The 22,104-nt window shown below is 38.8% G+C and overlaps 1 protein-coding gene across 1 annotated transcript in view; it reads left to right on the forward strand.

Annotated features, from left to right (window-relative positions):
• Window positions 1-22,104, forward strand: part of RORB (RAR related orphan receptor B) — a 172,746-nt gene that overhangs the window by 108,214 nt on the left and 42,428 nt on the right. The window contains exons 2-3 of the mRNA XM_081102840.1: window positions 14,941-15,026; window positions 19,520-19,661. Of these exons, the coding sequence (XP_080958966.1) occupies window positions 14,941-15,026; window positions 19,520-19,661 (228 nt within the window). The remainder of the gene's footprint in view (window positions 1-14,940; window positions 15,027-19,519; window positions 19,662-22,104) is intronic.

Below are 22,104 nucleotides of genomic sequence, written 5' to 3' on the forward strand. Positions count from 1 at the left end.
AGATTCCAAAGGGCGTGGTCAAGATGTTTACAACGTTCTCAGGGTTTCAAATCTACTCAATTACATGCACCTGATCAAACTTTGTTTACTTGCTGCACCTCCCGCAGCCTATATCACTCAGCCACGTGGGACCACAGGTTCGGACCATAAGGACCATAGTCTTTGGCTATAATTGTGCTGGGAGAAATTTGCCCTCCAAGCTGGGACTTGCACGTGTCTTTGCCACGAGAGGACCGTGCCCGCTCATTAGTCCAAGGCTTGAACCTGTCCAAACACTATAGCCGCTCTCCACACCTCACAAAATAGTATAAAATACCCTTTAAAGAGTTCACAGAGAATACTTCTGTCTCCTTATTTAAACTATAGCACATGAAACATCTGTTATCCCCCAAACCTGTTTACTTTCTGACCAAGGAGAGTTTTTAAATGATTTTCCTGCTCTTCATTACCAAAAGGTCTTCTAAAAATATTATTTCCAGCCGTTGTGGCTTAAGGGTTGAGCATTAACCCAAGAACCAAGAGGTTACTGGTTCTATTCTCAGTCAGGGCACATGTCCAGGTTGTAGGCTTGATCCCCAGTAGGGAGCATACAGGAGGCAGCCAACCAATGATTCTCTCTCATCATTGATATTTCTATTTCTCTCTCCTCTCCCTTCCTCTCTATCTAAAAATCTAAAAAAAAACCACCATATTTAAGGAAAATATATATTATTTCTAGTATTGTAAAGAAAACTCACAATTACAATAGAATTTAAATAGGTTTAAATTTATAGGTTTTTAATACACATGAACTGTGAGCTCCATAATACTTATTTCTCAGTGCCTGGTACAAATAATATTTATTATTAATTTATTAATTAATTGTATTAATTGAATAAACAAAGTCAACAGCCAAAATGCATGTTTTCATAAGCAAAGGTAGGTGCAGATTTATTTTTAAGTAGACTTCCAATTTGTACTAGGCTCTGTGCTAAGGATTTTCACATTTACTCCTCACACAACTCTAGTGGATAGGTGTTATGATCTTATTTTAGAGATATACAACCTGAGGCACAGAAAATGTTAAGGAGCTTACCCAAGAATTCAAAACCAAATGCTCTAATTCCAAGTCCAAGGTTTTTTCCTCAAGTTTTCCCCAAATGTATCTATCACAGCAAATACCTGTGCTTATTACTATAGCTTTCCAGGCCCCTCCTCAAAGCACTCTGACTCAGTAGTTGGTGGGGGCAGGATCCTATACATTTAACACCTGTCCCTGGCGGTCCTGAGAAACATTCGGGGGGCCTTCAATCCTGGTTGCCCATTAGAATTACTTCGGAAACGTTTCAAATCCCAAATCAATGGGAAGTAAGAGAGAAATCTCTGGGCATCAATATTTTTAAATTCTCCATATTATTTCAATGGGCATCCACTGGGCTCAGCCCTACCATGTTGACAATCACACTTAATGAATTTACTCAGCCTCCCCTAACCACTTCTCCGCCCCTTGCGTTTGTAATTCTACTCCCATGTGTACCAGGGAAAAGCAAAGATGTTTAAGGGGGAGAGGAACAGAAGGGAGAAACCATTTGTGACAAGGGATTAGTGACTAGAAAATGAGAGCTGCCGAAGGTGGTAGAGAGGTGAGGGGTAAAGAGAAAGGTTTGAGATTGATCCTTGAAACAATTGAGTAACTCTGAGCAAAAGTTAAGTAAAGCTGATAGTCATGTGAGCATTTTGCTCTCACAGAAAGGTCATGCACTTTCCTATGGAAGTCAAAGCAATTTTTACACATTTATCCTTCTTAGTGACAGGAGTTCAGGATCAGAAATTTCAGTCCATGTGTCCTCATCATTCTTATTTTATAAGTGTGAGCACTGAGGCATGCTGGGAGAATGAAATCACCTTGGAACTCAAGGTTGGGGCCAAGTGGCCCAGTTAGCATGAAGTCCGAACTGCTTACCAGGCTTTGTTGGCACTGCAGCTATAAGGGATGCACACTTTGGCTTTAAAATGCTAGTGTGCATAGACAACTTTGATCCAATATTTGGGAGGACAGATACTTTTATGTAATCCCTCACCTGGACCTCAATAGAGGGTCCAAAATAAACGGAGCAAGCTAGTCCTGAAAAAAATTTATGTTATTTATTTATAATCACAGATGACTGTCACCTGGCATATCCTGCTCCAATGGATGAAAATAAAAAAAGAATTGCAGTGCAGAAACTATAGGTGTCTATACAATTCGGGGGTGGGGGAGGGGTGATGTTTTTAAACTGCTGATTGGGATTTAGCAAACTCTGCATTCTTTCGTGAATAAGTAGTACCAAAAAGAAAAACCAGTCTTCTCCCCCCGCCTTGCTTGCCTGGGCAGCCCTTCACCCTTACTTAATGAAATGGAACGGTTGATGCCTTTAACTCCTCTTTCATTTAATCTCATTAATGCAGTCTGTTGGGATTCTAGTTGTGAGGTAACATAGGAGCAGTCGTCAGACCTCTAGTGAAAAGTGCAATATTTTTAAGTTAGATTTTTAATTGCAACATCAAAATGTGTGAGAACGAGCTAAAGTCTAAAGCTGACGCCACTGGTGAGTTTTACATTTCCTTCTCTCTGTGACACGTAGCTGTATGTATGAATTGTTCTCCAGGCAAGACAGTAAGCATGTATAAGCTCTCAGTGAAATAAATTAATGGCTAGGTGTGGGAACAATAAAATCTTTTTCTGACTCGAGAATGTACATAATAAAAAGTCGCTCAGGCTTTATTTTATACTGGAGAACATATTTATATATAAATATTATCCTATCCAGAAGTGAATTACTGAATGTGTAAGATTTGAGGCTGAATTTAAATAGTCATCTGCCACATTACAATAACCTTGCAGTTAACAGTACGAACAACCTCGTCACAATTTTGCAGCTTGATTTTAATCATTGGCATTGCTATCATTTCAACGTTTCTAACTTTTTAAAAAATTCAGGTTATAAATATATTATACCAAACACTTAATCTTATGTAAGAAATCTATTTTCAAAAGAAGTCTGTTTCGTTGAGTGATGATTAATGATGAGATAAAATATGTTTGTGCATTTTTTCTCTTAAATTTTTTTGGTGTAAGTGCACAGTTCCTCAAACACACATTGTTTCATAACATAGGCAGGCTCTGAGCATTTGTTTTAAAATGGCAATAAATCATGCTGCATTATTTCTTGTCATTTTTTGCTAATACTACATAGCAATGAACATTTAATAGCATTAAGATATGAATTGATATATAATTATTTCTTTCAAATAACATAAAACTTACAATTGTTCAAAAAGAGTTACTAATCAAACTAAAGCTTCTTAAAATATTATAGAAACTCAGAATTACATCTCTCCACAATGCTTAAAGCTTCCTAGTGCTAGCATTTTTAGAAAAGAATAGGTATTGTTTCAATGCAATTATACTCTGGCTTCAAAATATATGAACATAAAGATTTTATTGGTGAGATAAGTGATTACCAGGAGGTTGCAGTTCTGACATCAAGGGAATCTTCAAACAACTATTTATCCTTACAACTGACAGAGTATTGTTGCTATTGTTGTTCAGAAATTAATAACACTGGACATATTAACGTCTATGTACTTAATCCTCTTTGGGCTTGAATTACAATTAGCAGAGGCTGACAGGTGAATATAAATGTTCCTGTCTCCACTGACTTGGTGATAGGGGAAAAAACAACCTTTTCCTTCTCTTGTAAAATTACATAAAACACAGCGTTTGATTTTAGGAATTTATCTGTATACACACACACACACACCTCATTTTTGAAGTGAGCTGTATGAATAAACGTGTCTTTACATTTTGCAAAGAGAAGCAGGTATTTTTCTTTCCTCTTAAATTTTAGGGGAATTAAATTAAAGCTAAGGCTTTTGATTTCAGAGAGGAAAGGAGAGAGAGAGAGAGAGAGAGAGAGAGAGAGAGAAACATCAATGATGAGAGAGAATTATTGGTCGGCTGCCTCCTTGCACACCCCCCCAAGGGGGGATTGAGCCCCAACCCAGGCATGTGCCCGTGACCTGAATCGAACCCAGAACCCTTCAGTGAGCAGGCCGATGCTCTATCCACTGAGCCAAACAGGCTAGGGCAAAGCTACAGCTTTTTTTAAGTTACTACCGTAGAATATTTGGTGCTATGGGTAGCAATTTCTGGTTTTCACCAATCTTTTTCCTCTATTATTATTTTCCCCCAAATAAATATCTCTGATGCTTTAGAAGTATTTCAAACCTCTAAAGCAGTGGTTCCCAACCTTTTTTTGGCCATGCCCCCCCTAAGCATGTCTAAAATCCTGATGCCTCCCCCTCTCCCTGTGACATATAATTCTTAATATTCAAAAACTGAACTCCTATTCACATACTTGCTCTAAACAAGCTTTCAAAGAACATGGCATCCATGAAAGAGAAAAATAAAAGAACAAAAGGACAGTTGAAGTGCTGAGGAAGAAATCACTAAGGAATTGTTTAAAAAATAATAATAATAATATGAAGTGATATGAAAAAACAGTAGATAACATTTCAAAACATATAGTAGAGAACTGAAACGCATAAATATGTCACAATATATGAGGCCTGTAGAAGCATAAGAAATACAAAATCACTGTTAACAATTCATTCTCAGATTGTCCCCCTTAAGAATCAAATTGCCCCCCTGTGGGGCCTGTGCCCCACACTGGGAACCACTGCTCTGAAGAAATAACAAAAAGCAAACACAAAATGCACATTTTCTCCTACCAATTTAGGCCACCTGCATCCAAATGCCTCTGGTAGAAAGTAATGTATAGGAAACACAGTAGCAAAGGACCACCACAAACATCTCCATGCGAATGTTATTATAAAGTATCAAACGATGACTATGAATTGTCTGCTTATAGAAAAAAAATGTTCAAAGGAGACTTGCTAAAACGGAATTGAAAATTACAGTATCTATTCTTACTACTTGGTCATCGTGCTCCTACTACTCCTTCACCAGCTTACATAAACGCTGAATAAAGCTGTTAGGGATTACGTGCAGCATGCTGGATCTGATGAGCTCAAAAATAAGATAGCTCGGGTCCTATAATATTTAGGATTATGCTGTTAATCTCTTTAGGGGAAGTGTGCAGTATCAGCAGAACAGGCACTTCAGACTTCCAGGGAGCCATGCACTCCTAATCCCACATTTGTCCGGTGGTGAAAACCATTGCCTGCATTGATAGGTTGGTGTTGTTTAGCATAGGGTGACATTAGAAGAGGAAGCTTCTAGTAGAGTGACACCTTAAAATTATCATTTTACCCCTAAAATAATTGCTGGTGCTGTGTTCAGATGAGAATACTTTTCTTTAAAATGCTATATGTCCCTGTTTTGGGAAAAAGGCCATCTTATGTAAGGATGAACTAAACCAAATATCCCTTCCTCCAACCTCTGAACTCATTTTTGTCTTTAAAGATGAAGTACAAATTAAGATGGTCTCTTCAATCTTATAATTTCTTTGTATTTCAAGATTCAATGCTGAAGCAATGGCGGCCGAATTGCAAGTTTGGCAATTCACAGAATCATTGAGCAGAGTTCTATATATCCACCCACCCCCACACATACAATTTCCCGTTATTAATATCTTGCATTAGTGTGACATACTTGTTATAATTAATGAACCAGTACTAAGACATTATTTTTAACTATAATTCATCGTTTACATTAAAGTCCATTCTTTGTGTAAATACCTTATCAGAAATTCATAGACATGTATCCATAATTACACTGTTGTGCAGATTAGTTGCATTACCCTAACGATTCTCTGTGTTTTACCTATTTCTCCCACCTCCCTCCCTGAAACCTATGGCAACCATTAATTTTTTTTTCACTGTCTTTAAAGTTTTGCCTTTTCCAAAATTTCATACAGTTGGAATCACATGTAGCTTGTTTAGACTGGCTTCTTACACCTTGCAGCATGCATATGAAGTTCCTCCATGTCTCTTCATGGCTTGATAGCTCATTTCTTTTTATCACTGAATACTATTTAATTGTCTGGATGTATCACTGGTAGTTTATCCACTCACCTATTGAAGGATACTTACTTTTTCAAAGTTTGGGGCAATTATGAATAAAGTTGCCATAAACGCATTCCTTTTGCTCTGCATCCTTGCCAGCATTTGGTATTGTCAGGTTTTGGGTGTGTTGTGCTGTTTTTTGGTTTTGTTTTTTTATTTTAGTCATTCTAAGAAGTATGTAGTGGCATTGCATTGTTGTTGTGTTTAATTCTCTAATGATATACAGTGTTGAGCATCATTTCATAGGCTGATATGCCATCCACATCTTCTTTGGTAAGGTATCTGTTTTGATATTTTACCATTTTTTTTTTGAATTTAAAGAGCTCTTTGAATATTTTGGTTACAAGTCTTTTATCAGATGTGTTTTACAATATTTTTTCCTAGTCTGTGACTTGTTTCTTCATTCTCTTCATGCAATTTGATTTTTAACATAAAACGGCTGTATTTTTTTCATCTCCTGAAAAGAGGCTTTTTGAATTTTCCTCAAGGGCATGAACGCTGCCTGGTCTCTGAATCACACGTGTGACCTGGTGTGTGGAGTCCCATCCCTGCTGTCCTTCAGTGGAAATAGTGCTGTGGAAACATGAGCTTCCTGTGGAAGGTTTCAGCTAAATGGAGATGAGAGAAAGGGGCTCAGAAACAAACTAAGGAGAGACAGGGTTTTCACTGAAGCAAAATACTTGCTGTTTCCTTCTTTTTATAATTGGAAAAAATAGCTATCAAGTAGAGTACATGTCTTCTATTGTATATAAAGTTCTCTTTACAGAGAGTTGAGTGTGGGGCAGACACCCTGGGAGTTAAATTGTAGAATGTCTTCCCTTTCTCTCCTCCAGGTCCTTCTCAAACTTTACTATGTACGTGCATCATGGAGACACTGTTACCATGAAGATTCTGATTCTGTTGGTCTAGGGTAGGACCTAAGTGCCTGCATATCCCTCAAGCCCAGATGATGCCCGTGCTGCGGTCAGGAACCACACTTTGAGACAAGCATTGTAACAGAGGAGAGTATCGGCATGACGACTCCTCAACTCTGTGTTAACTAAGCTGCCCCCAGGAGGTGGGGCAGCTTTCCAAATATTTCCAGAATTAACATGAATAGCTGAAATGAGTTCATTTCTGGTTCAAATATTGCCTGACCTCCTTCCCTCCACCCAAAGGAGACTTGGTGCAATTCAATTTTTAAAATAGAAAAACTATTTTTAGACATCTTTTCAAGAGAGGCTTTTTTGCACTCGGCATCCAGAGAGTGAGTTAGTGGCCACAACTCCAAGAGCGGTCCGTCGAAGAGGGAGAACCGCCACACTGTCTCAGAACGTGACGGTGCAGGCACAGCTGACAACCGTTAAATCTGCAAAGGAAACTGGCTACACTGGGTGTTCGCTACAGTCATGCAAGATGTTTCTGGGAACAGGCTGGCTTCTCTTTCTTCTGCCTGGTCAATTAATGACCAGAGGTTTTTGTAACTAATCCTTCAATTGTCTTACTGCCTTTTGAACAAAACAGAAATGCCTAAAAAACAATAGCAGAAACTACTTTTCTAGACTCCTGTGAAGTTTTTAATTTCCCCTAGTGCCAGAGAAATTAAAAATTCCTTCAGTTCGGCCGTAACCGGTTTGGCTCAGTGGACAGAGCGTCGGCCTTCGGGCTGAAAGGTCCCGGGTTCGATTCCGGTCAAGGGCATGTGCCTTGGTTGCGGGCGCATCCCCAGTGGGAGGTATGCAGGAGGCAGCTGATCAATGTTTCTCTCCCATCGATGTTTCTAACTCTCTATCTCTCTCCCTTCCTCTCTGTGATATATCAATAAAATATATATTAAAAAAAAATTCCTTCAGTTCTCACTTAGGGTAGCTATAGCTGAATTACCTAGGCATCACAGAATAGTTGTTCTCAAACTCCAGTGCTGTCCTGGGGATCTTGTTAAACAGAAAATTCTGAGTCGATTGGTCTTGACTAAGTCTTTTTTAAAAAAATACATTTTTATTGATTTCAGAGAGGAAGGGAGAGGGAGAGAGAGAGAGAAAAAAACATCGATGATGAAAGAGAATCATTAATCGGCTGCCACCTGTATGCCCCACTCTGGGGATCGAGCCTGCAACCCAGGAATGTGCCCGCAACCCAGGAATGTGCCCTGACCTGGAATCGAGCCGTGACCTCCTGGTTTATAGGTCGACATTCAACCACTGAGCCACACCAGCCGGGCTTGAATAAGGCTTGATGGTCTGCATTTCTTACATGCTTCCATGCCAGGGCCATTGTCTCCGGACCACTGTGAGTGGTCACAGAAGACATTCATTGCTTTAAATCTGAAGGATGGCAGGCTTTACACACACATTATCACATTAGAATTAAAACTTTGACAGGACAAGAGGTATTTAATGGGAATTAATTCATAAAGTATGAGTTTAAAACCACTATGATTCATAAAAGCGATTTGCTTTGTTTCCGAAGGAGATATTTAACTTGTTATCAGTAATTGCCTCTAATGGTAATCCTAATCACTCATTGTTCCTTGTGGGTTATATTCTCTGTTATTTAAGTCTTCTGGGGAGTGATAGTAGGCAAGCACTTCAGGGGTAAATCTTGTGGAAAAGACAAATCAACTCTCTTCATGATAATCCTACAAATTATGCCTTTGAAAAAGTCATTTTTTTGCCATCACCATACAACAGTAATTTTTTTCTGATTCTAGTTTCCAACGACACATAGGTTAGGAAATTGTAAAAACAAATGTTACTTTTAGGTCATTTAGGAGCTATCTACTGAATGGACTGGAGAGCTCATACTGACCACCACCCAGAATATTACAGAGAAAAGTGTGAGAAGAAAGGAAGACCCCAAATGCTGATAGATGCGAGGGCATTCTAGTAGGAATTAGAGTGCACTGAATTTCATGAGCCATGTTTGGTATTTAAGCAGGAAGCTGGGATTAAGATGTTGTGTGCCTGATGAGATATACGACCCAACAACAGGAATCTTTTACAATCTCCATATATTATGATTTAAGGCTCTAAGCTCAAAGACTTCCTTTTTCCTGAGGGTTTCATTTCCCACACCTCCATCCCGTTCCAGTCTTAGGGTTATTTTCTAATAAGTCAAAGTTACAGTGGAACCAGAGCTTAGGAATACTGGCTTCACTTTTTAGGTTTGCTGTCATGTGACAGCAGAAGGTTTTATACCTGACAGAGGTAGACACTTATCAATCTGCCAGTGAGAAAAAGAAAGTACAGACAGTGATTTTAACTTGGATTTGCCACAAATGATAAATGAGATGCAATTTGAGTAGAAGAGATGCAACTTGGGCTACTGAGACCATCTGCAAAGGGATTTTCAACCAAAATAGTCATCTTTATTGGAGTTTTTGTATGTGTAAATTGTGCTTTACTCAGACATGCAGAGTTTTTCCTTCACTATCTGCTTTTAGCACAACTGTAAAATTCTCAAACAGAAACTGAGAGGCAAACCCAGTGTTCTGGAATGGGAGTTCTTATAGACTGGGCAGATGCTTCTTATTCTCCTTAAAGAAAAAAAAGGGTGGGGGGGGGGGCGGGTAGAAAACAGAAGATGCCACAAGTATAGCCCCAAACCAAAGGTCAGGAAGCAGAACAAATTACTAGTCACTCCTAAGTATTTTCAGATTCTAGCCTTGTACCAGGTTTTATTTCTTTACAGATGGTTTACATGCTACAGAGAATTCCTACTTTGTGCCCAGCCAGCACAGCCATGGGTGAGCCTGAGAGGGGGCGGTGAAGGATTTAGAAAAGACAGACAAGAGAATAAAGCTGGGCGCTGGGTGGGATGCTGCCCTCTCTGAGGGAGAGACAGCGCCACAGCCTGCAAGGAGTCTTTATTTTATAGCCAAATTCCACGAGGCAAAGTAAGGTCCTGGTCAAGATGTTTACAACATTCTCGTGGGTTTCAAATCTACACAATTACATGCACCTGAACTCTATCAAGCCCACATCACTCAGCCATGTGGGACCACAGGTTCGGACCATAAAGTCAAGCTTACAACTATAGCCTTTGGCTATAATTGTGCTGGGACTTACACGTGTCTTTGCAACAAGAGGATCGTGTCCTCTCATTAGTCCCAGGCTTTTACCTGTCCAAACGCTGTAGCCGCTCTCCACACTACTTAATAACTTGTTTCACTGGATACTCAATGGGGCCTTATCATATCATATCAGAATCACCTAGGGGCCTACTCCAAAGTATGCATCCACCCCAGCCTCAAGATTCTGATTTTCCTCTCCGCACCTCATATATGGAAAATCAGTGTTGCTTAAAGCCTCTTTTATAAAAGGAAGTATGTCAAATTTCTTGGTTGTACTAAAAGAAAAACAATTTTAGGACCACTGCTTTAAAGAGTTATAAAAATTCTCTTTTGGGCTCCATGGAAAATATAACAAAGAAATTAACCTGGACCCTGTCCTCAGTGGACTTGGAATGCCCAGAACATAAAAATGGCCAGGTTGAGTTGTAAGAGATGGAATGGTAGGACCTGAGAGTCATTAAGAGCACACACAGTAAAATATTTTCACCAGCCAGAAAGTATCCGAACAGCCCATTCTTACTACCATTCCTGATGGTTGCTTTTAATAGTTAAGGTATTTGTATGCATATGCATAACACGTGGACACAGATAATAGGGTGGTGAAGGCTTGGGATGGGGGGCGGAGGTGGATTAGAAGAGGTCAATGGAGGGTAAGGGGGACATATGTAATACTTTCAACAATAAAGATTTTTTTAGTGACAAAGAAATAACGTTAAGGTAATTTTATGGATTACAGTGATACATTTTCTAGTTAACTCAATAGTTTAGATTGGTTAATCTAACTTAATACCTGTCTTCACAGGCAGGGGGATCTAAGGGAGCAGAAGGAAAGATATGTACATGATAAGCAGAAAGGATTCAACACATGGTGGCTTTGTTGGATGAGAAGGGGCTCTGAGCAAGGACAGACCCTGCCATCTTCAAACAAGAGACAAATTTTGACTACTCTAACTATTACATAACTCTGCCACACTAAGGGTATTAAATTACTTTAAGTTCAAAAATGGTTCTAATATAAGGTAAACCATGAAATAAATTTAAATATATCATGACTTTCTTTGACATTGTAAGAATATCACTTCCAAAAACTGTATCTGATTGCTTTTATAAACAAAAAATTAACTGGTGAATAAGCTTTTAAGTAGAGTCTCCACAAAGGATTACCAACAGAAAAATATAAGTGAGAGGAAGAAAAAAGAAATGAAGAAAGATGAGCATATCTCTGTGCCAAGCCAGCACAGCTATGGGTGAGCCTGAGAGGGGGCGGTGAAGGATTTAGAAAAGACAGACAAGAGAATAAAGCTGGGCGCTGGGTGGGATGCTGCCCTCTCTGAGGGAGAGACAGCGCCACAGCCTGCACGCAGGGTCTTAATTTTATAGCCAGATTCCACAAGGCAAAGTAAGGGCGTGGTCAAGATGTTTACAACATCCTCGTGGGTTTCAAATCTACTCAATTACATGCACCTGATCAAGTTTTGTTTACTTGCTGTACCTCCCACTCAGCCACTGGGGCTACAGGTTCGGACCATAAGGTCAAGCTTACAACTATAGCCTTTGGCTTTGCCACGAGAGGATCGTGCCCTCTCATTAGTCCCAGACTTGAACCTGTCCAAATGCTATAGCCGCTCTCCACATATCTCAAGCCATCTCTCAGAGCATTTCAGCTCCTCTATGTTTGTCTGTCAGAGAACACTATTTTTTAATTATCCATGAATCAAGCAAAAGTATGAAAGTTGAACTCTCGCCTCAGTTTCCTTATCACACCATCATTGCAACAGGTGATGAGGTCCAAGCCAGCAAATTCTCCCTAGATGCTCAGTTTGAAACCATGACAGATAGCATGTCAGCAGATCTGTATGCACTGCAAGGCAATTGTACTGGAGACTATGGCTGGTATAGTAGCGAGACATTTAGAAATGGCAAACATTGGAGCAATCACATGACCTGTTGTCTTAATCAGTGTCTGAAATGCTGTCTTGAAGATGTGCTTTATAAAATACGTAGTAAAGCCCAGCTGGTGTGGCCCAGTGGTTGAGCGTCAACCTAAGAATCAGATCACAGTTCAATTCAGGTCAGGGCACATGCCTGGGTTTTGGGCTTGATCCCCAGGATGGGGTGTGCAGGAGGCAGCCTATCAATGTTTCTATCTCTCTGTCCTTCTCCATTCCTCTCACTCTAAAATCAATTTTAAAAACATATAAAGAATACACAGTATGAATGATCAAATTGTGGCTCAGAAGCAGTTTATTTTAAATGAGAGAAAAGGATTAGTGACTTTAATTATTTATCTTCATCTATAATAGACCTCAGATTATCTATTCTGCCATAATTAGTAAAAGTGGTCATAGGTTTTCCAAACCGTTGATCCCTTCCTACACACAACAACACACATATACCCTTTTAAGTGGCTTCTTTCTCTTTAAAAATACTGTTCTAATGTTTATGGTTCTTCAGGATTACATGTTGAGCTAGGATTATAAATATGTATAAATATGCAGATGCTCTATCAAATCATTTCTTATCCCATTTGTATTTCCGAAGTTGTGTAAGATAACCTTTGTGGCTTTCAAAAACATCTTATCACATCCCAGGGGGCAAATTACCTCTATTTTCATTTCCTTTAGAGTTAGATCATTTTATAATTAAGAACTTATTGAAGCAGATTCTCCCCACGTGTAAGTTACTCCCTGGGGAGTAATTTATGCAAAGAGCCCCTCTGACTTAATATCATATAAGCCTAACAACTGTACAATGGATACCTAGGATTCTTAGTCAATTTTGTAATAATTGTAAGGAATTTACTGTTCCAGAGGTTATCACTTTAAAAAGTAGTATAAATAACATATTTTTATTAATTTGGTATTTTTAATAAAATAAGACTTTTAATAAAGGAATAATGGTGTGGCTTATCATATTTCTTGTCCAAAAGCATTAAAAATACCAGTTAATAATGATGCTGATGATGAGGACTGGCATTATGTAACTCTGCTACTTACAAGGCACTTCTACATACAATATCTCATTTAACCCTCACAAATCAGTGAAGCTTGTCAGCTGAGCTTTATAAAAGAGAAAACAAGATCAGAGATTTGATCTTTGCCATGGCCGCAATCACTAACAGATGAGGGACTGGAATCGAGGAGAACAGAACAGAGTAGAATGACATAAAATCTCTCATTCTTTCCACATCACTAAATCTTGAAAACAAATACTAGTTCATGTAACCTGAAAGCTAAAAGAAAAGAAGCTAATAGAACAGTTTAATAAGTATGTTAGTCGACTTAGTCTCTTCTGATGTTTTTATCAATATCTCTATGGTTGGTGCTCCTGGGATAATATAGGAATTCAAAATTGTATTCACATTTTATCTTTGCGGGGGGCGGAGAAAGGGTTACTGAATGAATTGAAGTGCCAGGAAAACTGGCTAATTTCTGGTCGCCATCTCCCAAGTCAACTCCAGGGCATCACTGGTCACCTTGATCCGCAGTTTTCTCGTAGAACATAACACTGCATTTTTTGCTGATAAAGATGATTTTGTTGCAGAATTTACCAGGTGACCAGAAAATACACAAGGAGTACTCAGAGATTTAGGAAAAACCCTTTATTTAAAGCAGCGCTGCTGGCTCAGGGGATTCGAAGATCGAAAGCCCTGAACAGTGAATACAGTGAGATCACCCCTTATATATTCCTAAGTTTCTTTGTTTCCTATCCGTTTCCTAACTACCGGGCTTTTTTGGGTGGGCTTTCACAGCCCTTCCTGAGTCAGTTAGAATGGGGAAGTTAGATTGTATCTAAATGCCTGGCCTGGGTGACACCAGTGACCGCCCCCCGCCCCCCGCCCCACCCCCGGCCAAGCTGCCAAATTCCCAGCCCATGGCCCCTGCACACTGGGAACACCCAGGAAAACAGACTATTGCCTAAGGAAGAGGCAGTGACTAAATTATAAGCTAACAAGAATGTGCCCCAAGACACCGGTCACTGGCACAGATTCAGATTGCGAGCCCCCCACCTCCCCCCCAGGTTGCCCTCTATATTCCTCCTCAATTTAAACTTACTATGAAATAATTGCAAAAAAAAGTAAAGCGTTATCATTTTTAAGGTGGAACAATAAGGTAAAGAGGTTTATGTCTTGCTTGCATTTATTTTGTATATTTAAAGGTCAGAAATTGTAGAAAAGCATCCACATGGCACATTTATATACAAAGCATTTTGAAGCATATTTTGCATATTTTAATTTGGGTGTAGGAAAAGAAAATCTTCTTAGTGTGTATATTGTATCTTATGTAAACATTTATTGTATTCATGGACATATAGAGTATGCTCAGTAAATATTTGACTGATTTATCATCAGCATTTTCACAAGTAAACATTCAGCCACATAATGTATAATAAAGTCACCACCATCCCCTCCAGTTTTGCTTTATTTACCTATTTTAAAAAATATTGAAATCAGGCAATGTGATAGCTCTTCTTAACTTAATGTTTGAAGTGCAAAATAAGAAAATCAAAGCCTCAGGTCCCAGGGATTTTTGACTTGCGTTATTTCAAGGTCAAGTTTATAAAGGAGAAAATGATGAAGGCAAGAGTTTACAAAACATCTGGTTTCTTGTTATATTTTTTAGTTTGAGAAAAAGAAAGCAACTAAGATGGCCCCCCTTTCAATCAGAAGGGGCTTAGGGAGGCCATTCCAATAGTAGTAGATGACCCCACACTACACCCCTATTCCCACCTTAGTGTCTTCAAGCACCAAGATTGTGGCAGGGAGGGGTGGAGAAGAAGGTAGGAGGGTGAAAGTAAGAAGACAACTCTGTGAGCTCAAAATGTCTGTTTTCCCTTTTCAGCACAAATCGAAGTGATACCATGCAAAATTTGTGGCGATAAGTCCTCCGGGATCCACTACGGAGTCATCACGTGTGAAGGCTGCAAGGTATGGGGCTTTAACACAGCACTGCCCACAGCATCCATGTTTGCCTCAGGCATCTGTGTACCTCAGTTTGCATGTGGTGACACCGTTTTAAAGAAGGCTGCTATAGCATTCGTGTGCCTGCTGCTGACATTTGGGAATTCTTGTTTGATGGGTGGGTGGGTGGGTTTTCCATGCCTTGGCCTTTCACCTTTTTGCTGTTGTCTAACTGGTCAGCAGATGTTTAAAAACAGATTGTTATGTAAAAGCTTGAATTATTCACAAATAAAAAAAAATTATTTCTTCATTTATTACTATATGAAGAAACAAAAGGTTAAAATAAAAATTATAAACTAATGGGCCAACATTTATTTATCTGCTTGAGTAAGAAGTCAAAGGAAGAGTTGCAATACGCATATGGCCATCCTTTATTCTCACATTCCAGAAAATGTTAAAAAAAAACAAACCAAACCTGGAAGCATGAAATGTTAGATGTAAACCAGATAGTCTCTAAATTAATTTAAAAGCATCTGCCCAACCTCCTCATTTTTCAATGAAGTCCTGAGGTATAAACAAGATTATGTCATTTGACCAATGTCACTGATCTGGTTAGCGAGAGAACATGGCCAACAACATGGGTGTTTTCATTCTTGGTTCAATGTTCCCCTCCAGGACAGATCCACCATCGCTTCCAAAACAAATGAATGCGTATGGACAAGTTGCTTTTATTGATTTTTTTACAGAGAGGAAGGGAGAGAGATAGAGAGTCAGAAACATCAATGAGAGAGAAACATCGATCAGCTGCCTCCTGCACATCTCCTACTGGGGGTGTGCCTGCAACTCGGGTACATGCCCTTGACCGGAATCGAACCCGGAACCCTTCAGTCCGCAGGCCGACGCTCTATCCACTGAGCCAAACCGGTTTCTGACAAGTTGCTTTTAAAATACAAAGGAGAGAGAGAGAGAGAGAGAGAGAGAGAGAGAGAGAGAGAGAGAGAGAGTTGGAGGGTATAGTAGTGGTTAACATAGACCTAATCTGAAATAAGAGAAATCTGAAACTTAACAGTAAGTTTGTTGACTTAGTCTTTAGAAGGAAAGAAAGAGTGAGAGACTACTTATCAGGGGGAAATAAAAGCAGTTCTACAATTAATTTTAAAGGGCAACGTGGAACCAGAGCAAATAAAATGCAGCTGTAGTCTGGTAGGGAAAAGAGATATGCTGGCAAAGTTACTGATAAAAGCAATTATATTTTTGATAAAAAATGCAAGAGAGTAAATCATTAATTTAAGGTTGGTTCTTAGAACCAACCTTAATCTTGAGAGACTTTCAAATATAAATAAAACAAAACGTACTGTATCTGTGAAGTAGTAGTGTGAAAAACTGGCAATGTCTTATCATAGTCTCAAAAAAATAAACAACAAAAAACACACACCATGATTCCTGGAATTGAAACTGGAGGGAAGGAAAAAAAGAAATATATGAAAATAAAATTGGGGAGGGATGCAGAGAGGGAAAAATAACATTGATATAAGAACCTAGTAACATGCTGACCTGCTTTCAAAGTGATTTGAATATATTTGAACATCATGAGATGTGCTTTTCATTCTTCTGCAGACCCACAATTAAGAACTGCATATTAGCCTGGCTGGCGTGGCTCAGTGGTTGAGCGTTGACCTATGAATGAGGAGGTCACAGTTCGATTCCCAGTCAGGGCACATGCCTAGGTTGCAGGCTCAATCCCTAGTAGGGGGCATGCAGGAGGCAGCCGACTGGTGATTCTGTCTTATCATTGACGTTTCTATTCTCTGTCCCTCTCCCTTCCTCTCTGAAATCAATAAAAATATTTTTTTAAAAAAAGAACTGCATGTTATCCACTTTCATGCAATTTTTTCAACTCATCATAAAGAACAATAAGGCAAAAGTACAAATCAGCAATTTTTTACTTTCCCAGAATGTTATTACTACTGTTGGGCAGGTAGATAGTTTTCTTCATAAATGAAAATAATTTTGGAATCAACACTCTCCAGTGAAAGCTGGTCTACTTTACATAGTATACACACACACACACACACACACACACACACACACACATGCTTTTTAGACTAGTTTCAAAGCAGAGATGTATTGTGTTTCATTGCATAAGCTCTATTGGAAAATATCTGATATCAAAATATGAGGATATGTTCATGTTAGGGAGCAAAACATTTGAAACAGTAATTCCCAAAAGATTTAACTACTGGACAAATATATTCCAACAGGTCAATAGCCAGGGACTATTTGTTTAGGCTCCTGTCATTTCTTCTGTTTAAAGGAGGAATCCATAATCAAAGAAATTAGGTTGCTATTATGAAGCACACACTGAGGTTTTAGTCAAAATGACATTGTATACCACACTGGGTTTTTTTAATTCCATGCAAAAACTCACACTTGTAAATATGCTACATTTTTCTCCAAACAGAAAACTCAAGAAATTCTGTTTAGAACAAGATGTCAGGGTCAGCACATCTAGTAGCAATCTCTGAGTTTTCATTATACCATTTTCAACATAAACATTTTATGTTGAAATAACATTTTAAATAACATCAAGTCAGCTTGTGCACTTATTCAAATTTCCATTCAATAAAATTTGAAGCAGAATTTGTTTCATGCCAAAAAAAAACCCCTCATTTACAATAATGAGCAACAGATACATAAGTAATGCCTCACAATTAATGTCAAACTGGCCTTAAATTAAGCTTGTAGCTATGACTTCAGAAGGGTCTTTTCTGCCCATTCATTTGTTAAGTAAGTGGCACTAGAGAGTATCCAAAAATTTAAAACCGCCCAATTCTTCCCTAAATCGTAAATTACAAGGTACCTTTAGTCAGTTCCGATGGGCTGAGTTTATGCTTCTGACAGCTTTCGTGGTATATGAAATACATCATTTCAATCCCTGGGGGCTTGTTGGTTATGATCTCCATTTTAAGGGGCATGAATTCATTAGAATTGGACAATCAGATACTGCTCTGCCACCATTGGTCCATTAAATAAATAATACACATGTATTTGTGGGGATGAAACTAGTCTTTGTTGTTGAACGGCTTGGGGGTTACACCACAAAACCAGCTGGCCTGCTCTCTCTATGAAGATACTGGGCCACGCATCCATTTCTGAGGTTTTTCACAAGGCCTGCCAACCTCTCTTTACAGTGCCATGCCAGGCCATAAGGGAGCCTGAAACAAAGGGCAATCACTCATCTTGATCCTGTCTTTATTCAAACAGTTGGAAGTTTTTTGCATTAGCATTGATTTTTAACATATTGTGTTAATATGTTAGTTATCTTGTTTACCAAGTCTTTGGGGGATCCTTACATTTTGGGGCCAAGGGAATTGCCTCATGAGCCTCACCATAGTCCCAGCCCCACCCCATCTCCTGTTGACAGTTGAGGAAACACAGACCCTTTTGACAGAAGTCAGGGGACCTATTCCAGGCCCCTCAGCAAGATGGGTATTGGGTTTACCACCTGGAACTTCTCTAGCTTTCCTCTTGCAAGAGATATTACTGTGGGTTATCTTTTCCTAGAATTTCTCCTGGTAAATCTGTAGACTACCACTTTGTCGCACTTTGCTCTTCGGCTATATTGCAATTCAAAAGTAAAGAGTGATTAGGGAAACTGATTAAATTGGTGAATGATACTTTCGTATCTCTGGAGAAAATGTTTATTTCCTGGTAGAGTGTTCTATAAGATAACTAAGGTGAGTGGTATCCAAAAAGTAGAGAATTAATAAACTCAGGTTTATTCAGGAGGGCAATGGATGGTCCATGGCAGTCCATTGTGTACCAGAAGGAACCAAACTCATTTACATAAAAACTTCCTACATCAGTTATAGCCTGAGGCCAAGCAGAGACCATTAATTCACCTTTTTACTTATTGCTTATGTTTTATTGAACAGTTAATATACCATGGCTTCTTATTCAAAGATGTGATTGTTTAAAAGTACATCCCTGGTTCAAAAAACAACCTTCCACATACATTCTGGCCAAATTCAAAAATTTTCAAACGGCAAAAATGCATCTTAGAAACTAGGAAGATAGTAGCATATACCGAGCCCAAACTCCTCAACACTGCTATTTCGACCAATACCCCAGTCCCTCACCCCACAGCACTTGGCATAAGCCTCTGTTATCATCCCCATCAAGTTTTGTTATATTTGCCTTAGCAGTGACACTTCCCTCTGCCACTCCTTTCCCACTGTTCTTTGGAGCAGGAGTTCTGTTCTGTTTTTCTTTGCATAAAGCAGCATAGCTCACAAATGTCTTTAGTCAACATTGGTTGAATGAAGGAATGAATGCTACTTTCATATCTCTATAGATAGCACATATTTTCCCTGGTAGAAACATCCTTAAGCATCCAAAGAATTTTAAAAATTAAACACAGTTATGTTCCCTGGAGAAAATGTAGCAAATATATATATGTTAATACTCTCTGTTCCGATTCTTATGTCTCTATCTCCCTCCCATTCTTTTTTCCCCTCTAGGGATTCTTTAGGAGGAGCCAGCAGAACAATGCCTCTTACTCCTGCCCAAGGCAGAGAAACTGTTTAATTGACAGAACCAACAGAAACCGTTGCCAACACTGCCGACTGCAGAAGTGTCTTGCCCTAGGAATGTCAAGAGATGGTAAGGCATTGCCTTCCGATTTGTTACATAAAGGCTTTCAAATGGAGGCTTTCCTTGAGTCTATTTAAGCCACTGCAAGAATTCTAGACCAAGGAAACTGGAAATAAGAAGGAAAAAAGCATGTGCTGGTAGTGCATTAAAAGGAAAAGAACATATAAAAATACAGTATTGCCTATGAAATAGGAAGAAAGAAAGGGCTTTACTGCAGCTTTCGGAGCAACCTGTGCTAAGTTAGGTGAAAGCCACATAGTCCTAGGTTGAAAGGTGACCACCTGTCTAGGTTTGCCTGTAAATGAGGCGTTGGTTTCCTGGAACACGAGATTTTCAGAGCTAAAACTGGGAAGTCCTAGGAAAATAGAACCATTTGGTTGCTGAGTAAGTCTTACTGGTGCACAGGTTACTTAATATGTGGAGATGCTAAGGAACAGAACATGTTTCTGTAGGAAGCCCAGAATCTCCATTGGCCCGTCACAGCTCCTCAGATAAGGATGTAGACTATTCTGAGTCGTGATGAAGATCCCAAATGCCATAGCAGCAGTCCAGGTCTGAGAAGGGTTGTGTAGGTAGTGTCCTTCTCAGAATATGACTCAAGTGTGCACTCTACTTTCATGCCCAACCCAACTGGGTGGCTTGACTCAATAGCTGAACTTAGATTAATGAAAGAGGACAAATAAATTCAAACAAAAGAACTTCATCTGGCTTTTCTTCCATTTTTAAGCATTCATCTAAACTAATTATTTTCCCTTGGCATGGACCACAGCACTCCTGTATCAGATTGTGAGCAGTCCTGAGTCTTGGGGCCATTTCTGTCTTGTTCCAACTATATCCTCAGGGAATGCTTAAAAGCAGCCCCCTAAATGTTTGTTTAATTAACCATGGCATTCTCTTTTACCTAGAGCCTGAGAGACAGTGCCCCTGATATTTATTTTCTTTATATGAAGCACTGTAGATTCTGTGCTGCTGGTCACACTGCCTCTAATGAAGTTCAAGGTGGTGTAGACCCAACCCCCTCAAAAGAAAAAAATAACTACTACTAAATTATTTTTAAATGGATAAGTGGCATGTACTGTACCTTGGTATAAAGGGATTTTATGAATTATTACATTAAATGCGGGCCTTTTAGTCATTTGGATAAATCCAACTCCACATAGGACTTGATATCTAAGCATACAAACTGCTTACTTCTTAGCTTGCATTCTCCAAACAGTTATATCTTGAGGGGTTGTTGTTTTTTACGTTTTCTCTAATTTTCAACCCACCTAAACTTGTCTTGCACAAAAGTACACGTATGAGATAAATTTGATCAAAAAATAAAAAGAAGAAAAAGAATCTGACCTTGAGCCCTTTAGTTTACAGGTAAGCTTCTAAAGATGCAGAAATTTAAGTTTCCAAAACTTTTCTATTTATTATCTGTTTTTTTTATTTGTTTTTCTAGACTTGTTAACCACATAGATATAGTCCTAGGGTAAACTTACAGTACTGTGTACTTCTACACACTAAAGTGAAGAAAAATGGAGGATTGGGGTTAAGTGGTTTTCAAGATTTATTTAGTCAAATTTTAAGGTGAAAGTATGCATGTATATGTGTATGGGAATTAATAGCATGTATATGCCCACTGCATCTTCTCCACCATTTTATTTCTTTTTAACTGGACCCTTAAAAAATGACAGTTGCAGAAATCTTCAATGTAAACTGTTTCCAATTGTACTACTATAAACAAACAAACAAAAAATAGAAAAACGTTAGCATTGTAGGAAGATATTGAGCTCCAAAGAGAAAACATGACACCCATCTTGCAGTAATCAAGTATGTGTCCTCCTTAATGACATGCCTTTATGAAAAACTAGAAGCTGTCCTACAAGGTAGTAAGTAGATGTCTTTGAAGAAGCGATAACTTTTTTCATTGTTACACCAGAAACTTTCATTCCATTTAGATTCCCACAATCCAAATAAATATGAAAAGATTTCCGATATTTTGCATGAAATTGTTCTTTGCTAGTGTGGGATCAACATGAGGGTTAAGAGCTTATCATGAGCAAATACCATAATCACTGAATATTTATGAAGCACTTGCAATGTATACAGAATTGTGCTTGTTTCTTTGAGAGCTAGCAGTTTAACAAGAGACTGCCTCTATACTCAAGTGAATCTCATTAGCAGAATAATTCAAGTTTGAGAGGGGCAAACACTCAAAATATGTGCCATTCTGATTAATGGTTAGTGGTGAGAAGAATGCTAATATTTGAAACTATAATAGTAATACAGTCTTTGTTGAAATAGGCCTATGGATACAACAAATGTATTGACAAAGAGTGACAAGGAATTATTTATATGCTAGGAAAGTTCAGTGGATTTACTTTTGCTATGCACTGTAATTTTCCTCAAATATGTCACTACATTTATTATAGGAAGGGGTATAAAACTGAAACACTGGCTTATCAGA

The sequence above is a fragment of the Myotis nattereri genome (genome assembly GCF_964212035.1).
Source record: "Myotis nattereri genome assembly, chromosome: 12".
Classification (NCBI taxonomy): domain Eukaryota; kingdom Metazoa; phylum Chordata; class Mammalia; order Chiroptera; family Vespertilionidae; genus Myotis; species Myotis nattereri.